At 37.3% G+C, this 13,811-nt stretch overlaps 1 protein-coding gene across 1 annotated transcript; it reads right to left on the minus strand.

Annotated features, from left to right (window-relative positions):
- Positions 1–1,199: 1,199 nt before the first annotated feature.
- On the minus strand, positions 1,200–13,803 carry LOC112191950 (phosphatidylinositol-3-phosphatase myotubularin-1). Its single transcript, XM_024331445.2, has 19 exons — positions 13,540–13,803; positions 13,338–13,418; positions 13,082–13,156; positions 12,471–12,542; positions 11,206–11,275; positions 9,432–9,481; positions 8,281–8,567; positions 8,097–8,170; positions 7,951–8,014; positions 7,655–7,720; positions 7,278–7,377; positions 7,021–7,134; positions 6,112–6,281; positions 5,908–5,992; positions 5,551–5,775; positions 4,191–4,250; positions 4,029–4,093; positions 2,520–2,799; positions 1,200–2,225 (listed from the first exon to the last, which is right to left on the minus strand). The coding sequence occupies exons 1-19, from the start codon at positions 13,651–13,653 to the stop codon at positions 1,707–1,709; spliced, it is 2,571 nt and encodes an 856-aa protein (XP_024187213.1). The 5' UTR covers positions 13,654–13,803; the 3' UTR covers positions 1,200–1,706.
- Between the last annotated feature and the right edge of the window lie 8 nt (positions 13,804–13,811).

Below are 13,811 nucleotides of genomic sequence, written 5' to 3' on the forward strand. Positions count from 1 at the left end.
TGTGGTGGTGGTGGTTGTGGGATTTTTATGAAAATTTGCATTGCATGTAACTTTTGTGGTTGAGTTTTCGTGGATGTAGTTTGAAGTGTGTTGAGAAGCTGTGGAGTGTGAGTAAGCTGATTTGGTGGTTGAAGTGGTGTTTAGGGTGAGGTGAGAGCTGAGTTCGTAGTAGATTACTGTTGGAGAACAATGAAGGTTATTAGCTTTTGAAAATCTTTTATTTAGGAATCATACTGAAAATATTTCAGTGTCGAAGAGTCACATTTGTAATGACAGTGATTCAGTTCTAACGAATAGGTGTGTCCAGTTGTACCAGATACATTGAACATGAGATAGATACATAAAGAATTGATAATTTATCCGCGGAAACCCTTGTTGTATTGTATGCAACCATTGCTTTTTGTGGAGTTGTCTAGAATTACTTGTACAATATTGCAGTCCAGTTAGTTATCTGTACTATTCTTTCTAGATTGGGGCTAAATAGCTGTAACAGGTAGTCCAGGGTTTAGGAAATAGGAAATCAGTGAAGCCTTGCCTCACTGAGGGATGATTCACTTCATCACTTGGCTCTTGTATGCATTTTTTCTTTCTGCTGTATTGGAAAGCCTGGGCTGCCCCAGTCTGCCTTCCCTTACCTTTTCAATAATTTCAGTTTGCTGCGATCCTTTTGACCTCTGGCTTCATTTCCCTAGTTGAATCAATAAATTGGAAATGTCACATAAGGACTGAAAATGCAACAGATGCTTGCGTGGCTGTTGAATAACATGATGTTTGCATCAGTCACAGAATCTAGGTTCAACTCTAGGCAGAAAGTTCTTATAGATTATGTCTGAAATTCTACTTGATAAAAGGAAAATGTGAATTTTTTTTTGCCCCATCCTCAATTCAATTATTGGGAATTTGCAGAAAACTCAACGTTGACAGAGTTTCCCTATATTGGTAGACCTTGCTAGTGGATCGTTTCTAGACCTGCTAAGAGGCCATGAGACTAGTTTTGAAGGAAAATAAATCCATTCAACATTAAGAGCTCGAAAGTTAATCCAAACCGAGACACCAGTCCACAACATTAACCCAACACTAGCTAATGTGATAATAGTGCTATGTTACTTATAACTGGAGCAGTTAATTCAACATTTTACCATTAACTTCTCCAGTTGAGACCATTGAACATAATAGTGTGTTGGAAGATACACAAAAGGTCAGATTCAATCAGAAACATCTCATAAATGTAATTATCAGTTGGTGTAGACGAGGAACAAAATACAGGAAAATACTTGCTATAAGCAAAACTTTGTTGCAACACAATCTGGTGTGGATTTGATGGCAACAACAAAAATAAGAAAAAAAAACAGGTTATAACACAAAAATTGCCTAAAATCTGTACTATGTGCTAATCTCATTTAAGAGATGAACTGACCACACCAGATATTGCGTGCAGGCTTGAGGATTTCCTTCCACTACACCAGACCCGACTATACTAAAGTGGTCCTCAATTAACTCATCACTGTACAAAAAATGTCGAGACCCGTCCCAAATTATTGGGTCTCTGCATTTTATTTGCCTCGAATGTTCATCTGATCATATGCTATGAACAAAATTCTTGGAATGAATGGTTCCAAGAGACTTTCAACTCTACATGAAATCTTGGGTGTGTGTAAAGGAGTTGGTCCTATAACCTTCAGAGAATCTCAGAAACTATGGTGGTTTCATTTAGGTTGGAAATAACTATCATAGATTGAAAGTTGATCAAATGCCTCAAAGTTGGCCTTCAGTCCAACAAATTGGCTGCCCAATTGAGCACAGCCAGCATCTGGCCACCTGCAGCCTCCATCTCGCATGCGTAATGGGCATAAAGTTTCACAAACTCGACCAATTGGATTGCTGCCATCAACATCATCTGCCACGACCGTAATGGAAACAGACAGGTCTGATTTCTCATCATTCTGCAGAGTGCCATCTTCTTGTCTTTTTGAAGAACAAACTAATTTTTGTGGACCTTCAATTACACTACTTTCAATGTCAACAGTGCAATCTCCGCTACTTGAAAAATGTACCTTGCACCCCAGTGACTGTATAGCTCGCTTCATGGCCTCACTCTCCTTGTTTGCCCTCTTGACCAACTTCATAGCCGAGCTGCTGACTTGCTTTTCATGTCTTACATCTGCACTTAAGGTTTCCATGAGAGTAGTGATTTCTTTAGCTTTCCTTTCTGCCACTTCCTTTGCCTGTGAGAAGTTGAAACATAATAGTTCAGTCGCATAAGCAAATGTAACACGCCATTTAATTTTTGGTCAACATACAGCTCATAGATGTGCCAAACATAAGTCACATCCACAAACATAACACAGCAATAAAAAAGTGGAAAGGAATTCCCATGTAGTGGACAAGATATAGACTTGCCATTACAATGGAAGAAGAGAGGTACGTTTTAAATGCTTAGAAAGTTGACATCCATCTTCCTAAATTGAGCTTTAAAAGGACGTAAACTGAAAGAACAATACAGTAACTAAGATTACTACCTTCTGCAGTTCCACGAATTTAATATCCATCTTCCTAAATTGAGCTTCTAGCTCTCCAGCTTGAGCCTCTGAGGGACAAGCCCATCGCAAATGGAATTGTGGCCATAGAGTTGGTGCTAAACCAGCTGCTGGAGGTAATAGCGGACCATTGTGTTTCAGTGGATCATAGAAATAATTATAGTGCACATGAGAATTTCCATCTAAAGAGCGCAAATCAGCCAAATATGCCCACATGCACCCACAAGCTTCAGGTACCCCACACTGTTGCCTCTCCTTTTCACTAAATTGACAGACAACCAGGAGAAATTACTTTTAGTATAAGTATCAGTTATCATAAAAAGTATCAAATCTCTATTCCAATTTCAGTAATTTTCTTAATTATAACGCAATAAATTGAACAATCAAATCCTTAATGAAGATAAAGATGGGTTGTAAAATGACAATAAGGGGGACAGAGGATTTTTTTTATTGGGGTAAATAATCTGGTTTTTAACTCCAATAGCAAGAATGAACTGTGATTGAAATATACAAGTACATCAACCCTGTAAAGTATGTCTACAAGTACATAATGGCACAGTGCTACATCACATTGTTCCTCACAATTTGGATTCCTACTTCAAATTTCACTTTGCTACTTCATTCCATCAATAAAGCAATGCAGTAGTAACGTGGAACAGATCAAAAAACTAAATTGGAGAAAAGAAAAGAAAATCACAACCAGCTGCCTCCATTCAATTTAATAATTCACATTTTATTTGTTCTTCTAACTCCTAAACATTGTATCTCAACTTTCGCATTTTAAATGGGACATTTGCTTTCCAGACTTTCCCATAAGGGTACAAGAGAGGAACTTCTGGCTTATCGCAACAGAATCTAAAAATGACTTGACTTTGTGAGAAACTTTTCCAGCAGTCTCTTGCTTATATATATTGCACCACATTTTTTAACAACTCTACCCCTGCATAACAAGATTTATCCTGAAACCTTATTATTAGAAAGCAGCCGTAGTCTAGGATCTTTGTGTAGGCTGGTTGTCTAGCTTTATCTATTGTGGACTCCTTATCTGCCTTGTGGTACAAATAATATGAGGAATACTTCCTGCCACCACTAGATAAAAAAGCTTATTTTCCCACTTGGCAGTATTTTCACTTTTTCCTCATCTCTCTTCCAAAATTCGATAGCTGTAGGATTTCCCCCGAAAAGATAGGCATGAATACTTTACATGAAATTTAACTATAAACTAAGACAAAATTTAGCATTTTCAAATATTTTTGAGAGCTTAAGGTTGCTATTTGTATCCTATCATAAACAGTGATACCGCTCATCAATATTTGCCTACATGACATTGTGGTCTCAGAGTAGAGCTATTACAGAATGCAGACTCAGATAAGCAAAATCTGATCCACCACCTTAGGATAACTATGTCTGGTTCCATAACATGCAGTCTAATCCGAATGAGAACTACATCTGACTGATAGTATCAATCTAAATGCTCATAAAGGAACGTACCTATTACAAAAGAAGTTTCCAAAGCGGCAGGATAGAACACAATCCAATAGATCCACCAGGAAAACCTAAATGACCGAATTGAAGAGAAGTCAAAGTCGATGAGATTTTGATCCTTGACCAAAAGGAAAATTGGAAAGTGCACTTATGAAAGAAGGCTCATACCGAAGAGAACTCAAAAGCAAAAGGATACATCCGCAATAGCTGTGAAACACAATCTACCCACTGCAATGAAATAAAACATAGATTAGTTGTTGCAAACAAGCTGAAGACAGCAGTTTTGATCTTATATATCTTTCTGAAATCTACTTCACTAATACTAAAACTTCACATCATTTCAAGTAGAAAGCATGCAGAAAATCTAGCATTTGACAATGACAATGGAAAGGAAAGCTTGACACCAAACTAGAGGATCTCCCTGGGGTGAGTGCTCTAGAGTCTTAGCTCCTGGAACTATAAAACCCCAGCACATCATTTGGCGACTAAAATTTGGAAAAGAAAAAAAGAAAAGAAATGTTGGTGCCTACTGTTCTTTTTTCCCCTAACCATAGCATGAAGAACAACTAGCATTCAATACATTAGCCTAGATTGTCATCTGCACCAGTGGTTTGGGATGGCCAACTTGGAAAGTAAAAATATCGCTGGCTCTTCATGTAATGCAGCACTTTGTGATGGAGCGTATTCTCTATGGATATCTGACATCAAGAGCAGATATGTGCCTCGGAAACCTTGGAAAGACGCTTCAAAGGCATCAACTCTTTCTGTGTTAACTAAGTGTACTAGTGGGAGACGGCACAAATCAGAATTTTGGAGGATTGATGGGTAGGGGAGTCTCCTCGAAGTGAGTTATCTCAGCATCATTACATATGTAGTTCTGATGTTGTATTTCTACTTTTACATATACTCAGGTTTTTTTAATAATTTTTGGAGTTAGAAGGTTAAGAACATAGACGCTTACGTAGACGGCTTATTAACTTTGCTTGTTCAATATTCGAGAAAATTTCTGAGTTCTCATCAAAAAGAGAATAATTAAGATTTTTATCTTGCTCTTTGTATTATCTACAAGGCAGAAACTCACTACAGAACCCTCTTTCTGTGAAACTAATGCCCCGCTTTATAGTACTCTTCCCACCCACCTTGTTAAATTTTAGTAACAAACTGGGTCTTTGAAATTACTTATAAGGGCATGCTAAGATTTATCAAACAAACAATATGACAATAGCATGCTACCATCACCACCGCAGTCTAAACATTAAAGAAACAGAGAGTAACATTCGAATTATTGAATTTAAAGGGTAGGTGCATTGAGTTGAATGGTTTCTATATTTTTCTGGAAGGACAGAACAGCAGGTGGGTATGACAAGAGCACCATGCTTTTAGGTCTCTAGCATCTAATTATAGTCATGACACCTGAGGTGAAATGCAATAGCTACTAATTGCACCAGGACCTTTATGTTTGCAACATTGAACTACAAGTAAAAAATTAGTAAGATAAGCTTTACTGCAGTGACTTAAAGATACACACCTGCAGAAATATGGGAGAATAGTTGTTTGAAGTCTGTGCGTGAGATGTAGGAGCTTGAGATGTGAAGGATGTTCCTGACTGGCGATTGGGTGATGATTGGATACTCCCAGTAGAAGACTGCCTTGGTAACTCAGAAGGTATGCTTGTACTTCCGGTTACAGTTGGCATGCCAACTCGATCTGCAAATGGGTGACCAAATGCTAGCCAATCTTTCTCAATGAGTGCCTATATTGAACCAAATAATTAAAATACTTTTTGAGATCAAAATCATAGATAAGAACTTGCAACCCCAAATATGACTTCAGACCCAAAGATAAGAAATGCAACTTCAACATTCCAATTTTGTCTAGCAGATACCTGGAACCCATTTAAAGTCCGATAGTATGGATCAAGCAACAAAATGGCAAGCGAAACCAGCTGAGTAGTTCTATCCCATCCATCACTAATCAAAATAATTGCAAAATTATGAGTTAAAAGATCAAAAATGGAAGTGAATCAGCCAGTTTGATAAAGTACCTCAATGATAGACCCAAAAAAAGTACAACAATAATGGACCTTTACCTGCAATGTACAAGCACCGATGCCGATTCCAGAGCAACGCGTGCAGCAATCCAAGCCGAACCAGCTAACACACTTTGAACATGTTTAAACCAACCACTGTCTCCAAGAGTTGACACTGAAGCAGACATACTGCTAAGGTTGCCTCCACCCCAACTCCACCCACCATCCCTCTGTCAATAGCAACAAGTATAAACACATTCTTACCCACTTCAGACAGAACAGTTTTGACTAACTTAAGAAGAACAAAGGCCATAACATTTATTCCATCACCCCCCCCCCCAAAAAAAAAGCTTTACTGTTATACCGGAAAGCTTATTGTTATACCTGCCCATAAGCCTTATTGTTATACGGGAAAGCTGCAGCGATTTGACTAATGTTTTCTTTGAGCCATTTTTTCTTTTTAGTGTTGAGTTCTCTTAGGTCTGGTTGAGGAGTTCTTGTCCTCTATTGTACTTCGGTTCCCTTTCTAATAAAAAGTGGGGGCTTCTAAGAAAACCATTAATCATTTGATTTGTTGCTCATACAAAATATTATAGCGAAGATCCAATTAGTGACATTCATGCTTTGAAAATGCAGATATATGGTCTCCCCAATAACCTTGTCCCATAATGCATACTTAACATGATATTCTCAAAACAAATGCTTTTATAACATAGGTTATGCCTACAATCAAGAATTTTTTCAATTATCTTTGTTATACTAATACCCTAACATGTGTAATTTACAAAACTAATAGTTATATAAAATGCCTGCAATCATAATCAGTTTTTGGATTGTCTACTATATGCCCCAAACTCTAAACCTGATCAATCAGTGTGGTTCTAATGAACAGATTCAACATATCTATAACATACATCAAATACAGTTGAACAGATATCAAGAAGCCAAAATTTTATTCTGAGGACTAACCAAGAAAGATGACATTCCATCCGATGAAGCTGTACCATAAGTATCTAAGTAATCTCTGAGCCGAGCAAAACTATCTCTCATCGCATGGATGTTGTCTATCCCAAAGAAAACAATCTGATACACATAAAAGAAGGTATGTCTTAGCTAAAGCATTGTTGAAACGATATTGGACACATTTTTTTCCGATATTGGACACATTGTTGAAACGATATTAAGCACCACAGGATTCATAAACGAAACATAAAATTTAAAGAGACCTCAGACTGAAGGTAATTTGAAGATGACTCAGAACCACCTCCCATTGCACCATTAGCTAAAGCATTTTTTCGTGGTCTTGCATCTGCTATATATAGCTTCCTGGAAATAAAAAGAAAACCACTTGTTTTAACCTACAAGTTTAGAAGACAAGCATAGAAGAACTATGGAATGAGTCATTGAATCCCAAGCATAGAAGATACTGGAAGGGCAAATACGTGCATATTAAGAATTGACTTTTTAAACACCCATTATGGAATACGCTTTTTTAATGTTGTCTTTCAATGTTTGATGGGTTTCTAATTGCAACGCTAGCAATAGTAAGTCATTACGAAGCAAATACAAAAACAAATTATAGTGAAGAAAACTAATCATTTACCTTCTTTTACCACCACTACCAGTAAGTTCAGAGCAAAGGGCAGCAACGAGCTTTTCATCTGTGTTGCTGCACAAAAATCAATGGATGTATGCGGATGAGCACAATCTCATCAATACCCATACAAATAAACATTAATATATAGGAAATCTAAATTTCAAGCTTAATCAATACACCACACATGAGCGATAGGTGTGTGCATATTAATATCTGCTTGTTTGGGCAACCAAGTTTGTATTCTCTATGGCATGATAAGATGGGGATTTCAAAAAGAAAAGATAGTTGATAGTTCAAATTACCTCCTCATGTTCATCATGATACCAACTAAGGGTTGGGATGAACGTGCCAGAACGGCTCCTGTTCCTGTATGTGATCATCAACATCAAGACACAACTGTGAAGAAAACCATATAGAAAACAACACTATGTTTACTAGTATTACATACTTGGATGGCACCATGTAACTACAGGCAACCGACATCTTGCACGGAAGCTGGAAGCTTGGAGCACTTCTTCATCACTAGCATCAGTGTATATTCAAAGTTATTAGTTACATATTTACAAAGCCAGTCAAAAGCTTAGGCGAGATCTATGAAAAAATGAATCTTAAAGTGGACTTTAAAGTCTTACGTAATGGATTTCGGAACAATCAAGGCAAATGGATAACTCTGGCACAATGAATAGCTAGAATTTACACTACTTATTCTCCACAAATCATTTGACAAAGTGAATGACCCATCTTCAATCATATTCATAGACGCATGGGAGCCTTTTCCAAGAAGCCGAAAATACTCATTCAGTAACCGCACCTTTGGATTAGTGTTACTATATTTGGAAGGTCCAGAAACAAAAGAAAAAAGATCCCATAGGCTCGCTGGCTTTGTACACTTTAATAATGCATCAAACACTGCATGTCTCTGTAAAAAAGTTGAAAAGGAAAAACGACACCCATATTAGTATGCATTTCATGTGAAAGAAGCAACTAACAATATCCAAAATTTTTGTGTGAAACAAATGTTCTTTGATACGAAACACCACAAAATTTTCTGAGCTAGTTTAAATGAAGGAGCAGAGACAAGGAAGCAAGAACAAAAATTGTTATTTTCTTGAACCTTCACCTCCTCCCTTCTAAGCCAATTGATTGTGAAAGAATATCTAACAAAACCAGCATCTGCCTCACTAGGAGTCAATAGTAACTTCAATAAAAAAATATATAAAAGTAGAAACTTCTTATTATCAAGCTCTTATTGCCATTAAAAAATTTGAAATCAAAAATTTTGAATTTTTCAGACCGGAGAATGACAGGAAGATTAGTTTTAGGCATTTGATAAGAATAGAAAAACGAATTATTCAGAAATTTCAATTTCAGATTGGGGAGCTAATTAGTAAGTTGACTGGTGATTTTATGTCATTGTGGGTTTGAAATTTTTGTGACTTTTCAATCCAGCGAATAACGAGGATATGTTGTAACTCTTTGGATGCAACTTGAATGAAAATATTGAAACCAAATTGCCTCCCTATTATTATTTCTCCTTCACATATTCCTTCCCCCCCTCCCTCCCTCCCTCCTCCTCCCTCCCCCACACCACACAATAAAACTTTATTTCTCTCATTTCTCTTTCCATTTATGTGCTCTGCATCATAAAGCCTCTAATAATACTGTTTTATAAGAAATATGTGCCAGACAATATAAGACGTGGGAATTAGCACATAAAACCTAAAACAAATATATGTTGAACATAATGCAAAAGTACCAAGAAGTGCTAATAGCAAAAATTTACCTGCCTTGTTTTAGGGCGAAACCCAAAGACTATTATCCTCATGTCTTTACCTGCATTGTATACATGAAACCATTAACCTCTCAAATGACTTGCCATTTCACTGTTAATATATCTGACTAAACTAATTACATAATGGATTGCATGGGCAACTTAAAATTTCAAAACCTTTTAGTGACTCTGTAATTAAGAGAGAAGATTTGCTTCAACAAATATTGACAACTAACAGTTATGTCTTATCAAACTAACAAACCTCAAATTTCCCAAATTTCACTAACAAAAAGCCACAATGAACTAGCACAATACCGAGGGGGTTAGTAGGAATTTCTAATCCATGGTTTACTTGTCTGGGTTCAAATCCCCTCACAGTACCTACTTATTTGCTCTAAAGATTGTAGGATTTGGCAGGAGACCCAGATTTGAGCCCAGGCCCACAAACTGAGTATGGGAGATATCTGGGTATTAAGAATAAAAAAATAATGAGCCAGCACAACCCCTTAATTACTTGCACGGTTACGCCAACAACAACAAAAAAAGTGCACAGTGACAGCACCTCGCAAATAAACGAATACAAGTATACAACCAGCATCACCAGTTTACCATCAACATCACTGTCCATGGAATACCTCATGACCATAACTCCCTACAACAATTGATTCTGCCAGTTTACTACTACCAAGTACCAACAAATCCAACAATTTAACAGTAACATTTATCACACAACAGCACGCTCACCAGTGCTCCAACTTCTTCTCTTCACATAATCCATATGGATATTCTCCATCTTAATATCTCTCTCACATGCATGCAGAGTTGCAGACAAATGAAAGAAGGAATAAGTTCTCTATTTTTTTTTTAACTACATCCAACTTCAAAGAGAGCTATCAGCTGGCAATTACGTGATATACACTGAGTAATTCTAACGTATTAGCCACTGTTTGGCATCTATGTTCATACTTCATAGTCTACTCTTAGCTCAAGAAGCTCCACCATACATGTAAATAAATTAACATCTACAACTTTTTGTCCAACCATTATGCAAAATCTTGATACACACTCAATCTCTCACTTATTATCAAGTTTGTGCCAAATACAAACATTTTAGACTAACACCCTGAGAGAGAGAGAGATGGCAATGAACATGTAAACTGGCCCTGTTCATAAAATTAAAGAAGACTATGGAGAAAATTGGCCCTGTCTACAACAATCAATTTTCATAATACTCGGCCAAATTACAAAGTTACAGCAAGACCCATGCTTAAGCAATGCTGAAGAAACACAGTTTCACTCTGAATATCACAAAATGTATATCGCTAATGGCAGGTGATGCTAAAGGGGCCAAATTATTTGTACCATATTTAAACCACCTGATGTGGCAATTAATGTCGCATTCAAACATTGCTATAGAAATCATGTGGTCTCTTTAGCATTGTCCAATGTGTAACTGTCACATCAATTGCAACACTATATGGTCTAAATGTGGTGCAAGTAAATATTGTATGCTGGTATGGTTTAGTATAGGCTCTATATGAATGGTGCATATAATTCTAGGATTTCTATCCAGGCCTATGTTTTTTTTTTTCTTTTTTCTTTTCTGTGAAGTCTTTTTTGATACCCAGATATCCCCCACAGTCCCACACCCACTTTGCAGGCCTGGACCTGATAATTCCTCCTAACCCCTCTTTGGTTATTCTTCAATGATGTCCAACAATCAATTAACCAAGGAAAAGATTCAAGGAGATTTAAATTGACACAAATAATTCATCTGAACTCGTACCAATGACCTGAAGCAATCTTCTTGATGGAGTCTTGTCAGATTGACGAGGGGTTGATTGATTCTTTACAACCTACACTCAAAGAAATACTATTAGAAAGATAAAATAACAAAAAGGGTCTGATCAGAAACAGACATGCATAAATTTGTCATCCTTCCTTTTTCTGTGTTCAGTCTAGCAAAGCAAAAACCAAGCAAAACTTATTTGTCTTAAAGCTCTGTCATCTCTCCAAAATTGAAAGAACTAAACAGATACTGTGCAGGAGAAAAGAAAAAATAGATTTCTGAATGGCGGAGGTATGGTTGGAAAACACCAAAGAAATGAAAGAAATTGGACAGGACAAGGGCAATCTTGAAATTGCTGGAGACTAGGATTAGGAGAGCTTAATAAAACTCAACAGAAAATTCATATCAACAAGCTTTCCTATCTAATTATGTGGCAACATTTTCTTGAGAATCTTATAGAAGTCATCTTTGCAATAAAACAAAGTTCTCATACTTTCGTCCAGCTGACCAGATTTGGAAGGCAAATGTCCCTCCCAAGGTTCAAGTGCTTCCTTGGTGGGTGGCTCATGGGAAATTAAATTCTTGTAACAATATTCAAAAGCAACAGCCTCATCAAAATCCTCAATGTTGGATCCTATGCAAGGCAGGGAAGAGAGTGTTGATCATGTATTCCTTAATTGTCCTTTTACATCACAAATCTGGCTGAGATTTTTCAAGGAAGCGATGTGCCTAAGGATGCACTTTAGGTGTATCGGAAGAGGCAAGAAGGCTAAAACTCTTTGGGATGCAAAATGTTCACAGGCTTGAGTTATTTGGATGGAGAGAAACAGAAGGATTTTTGACGAGTAAGCAGGACATGACAGAGCTTTGGAATCAAAGTAGTTTCAGGTCTGCTCTATGGCTGCCAGTGCAGTGAGTTGACCTAGTGTTGTTACCTGGGAAGTAAATATTAAAAGTGTTTCTAAGCCTCAGGTTCTTTCAATGAGGACTTTGATTTTGCTCTCTTATTCTACCAAAAATTCAGCTTCCTTCCCGAAGAAATAATAATAAACATCAAAACTTTTCATCAACGATTAACATGTGAAGAATCTCTGCAAACTACCTCAATTTAATTTCATCCAATAGTTGTTGTCTGTACCTTTCCAGTGTCAGATTCATGCATAACTTATAGATACAAATACATTTGAGACCGGACCACCAAATAATGTATCCTCCAGAACATAGTTCAGTGTACATAGATATATACAGACAGTATAACTTACCATTTTGTTGAACTTCTCAATTGTTGCCAAAGGTATTGTGCCAAGCGGAATAACATTCCGAGTGTCCTCACTCTGAAATAAAAAAAAGGAAGCATATAAAACAAGAAGGTGACAAAATGGCAATAATTGGGAAATCAAATGCACACAACCACCCCAGTGTCATTATACTCAAGGTTTAATAAATAATAAATATGTGTGTGTGTGAATTACATAATCTGTATTCCACCTAACCATAGACCTGCTACGTTCGAACAGTTTTCTCAAGCAAAAAGACAGTTCGTTTTCTTTTAATTAGCAAATGATAGGGCAAGAATTGCCGTCGCCTGTTTGTAACACAGGGCAAGAGAAAAAGATGTCCAATCTCTTCTGATAATTCTTCTTCTTCTCATTATAAGCATCCGAGGTAAGTCAATATCTAGCTTTATGCGAGTTATTGTTCTAGAGATAGAAAGAGTTTTTGTTTCAAACTCAGGGCATCAAACTCTAGATGTTAGTGTTACACGGATTAGAGCACTATTCTAACACAAATTTTATCCCACAGGTGCACATGACGACCAGAATAATGCACATTGAAGATGGATGGTAAAATTGCCTGGTTATGAATCACTTACCAGAAAAAGAAGCCGAAAATTGGTGACTACCAAGGTACCTGCCTCGTCAGTATTAATAAGAACAACGCCAGATCCCTGGCAGTAAAGTTTCAAAAATTAGAAAAACCTTGAGAATCTGTAACTTGCAGAAGCGTAATGTGTACGGGAGAACTCAACCAAATCACATCCTAATTCAACAATAATTATAGGTTTGAAACTCACAATTTCTGCATAAAACTCAAGAATTCAATAAAAAAGCGTGATGGAGTATCCATACCTCAACTTCAACTTGCTCACCTTCAAGCAAGCAATCCAACCTCAAATGCGAAACGGCGCGTTGAACGGAGCGTGAGACCGGCTGCAAAAGGAATCACGAAATTGAAAAAAAATTGAGCGCACAAGGCAGAATGAGAGATCAAACAGAAAATGAAAACTGATATGAATAAAGACCACTAGCGAGAGAGAAGAGAGAAAGAGACCTCAAAGGTCCATTCGAGGGCGTCCCAGAGACCAGTGGCCTCCATCTTGTCGGAGTCATTGGAGTCCCGGAGCGGCGTTGATCGGCCGGAGCTTGGCCTCGGCGTTGATTCCATGCGGCGAAACGAAACCTAACCAAGTCGCCACAAGTTTGACAAAAAAGCGGTAGAGAGAATAGAGAATAGATAATCGATAATTGAGAGAGAGAGAGAGTCTCTGTTCTGGTTGTTTGTTTGTTTGTTGGAGCCTCAATTGGCTTTACCTGCCTTTCAAA

The sequence above is a fragment of the Rosa chinensis genome, chromosome 1 (genome assembly GCF_002994745.2).
Source record: "Rosa chinensis cultivar Old Blush chromosome 1, RchiOBHm-V2, whole genome shotgun sequence".
NCBI lineage: Eukaryota > Viridiplantae > Streptophyta > Magnoliopsida > Rosales > Rosaceae > Rosa > Rosa chinensis.

What these genes read in the sequence shown, in the direction of transcription:
- LOC112191950 (XM_024331445.2), bottom strand. Translation starts at nt 13,653, where the DNA reads ATGGAATCAACGCCGAGGCCAAGCTCCGGCCGATCAACGCCGCTCCGG. An exon ending in ATTTTCGGCTTCTTTTTCTG is followed by an intron (nt 12,543 to 13,081) that starts GTAAGTGATTCA and finishes TTTTTATTTCAG; the next exon opens with AGTGAGGACACTCGGAATGT. An exon ending in AAGATTGCTTCAGGTCATTG is followed by an intron (nt 9,482 to 11,205) that starts GTACGAGTTCAG and finishes TATACAATGCAG; the next exon opens with GTAAAGACATGAGGATAATA.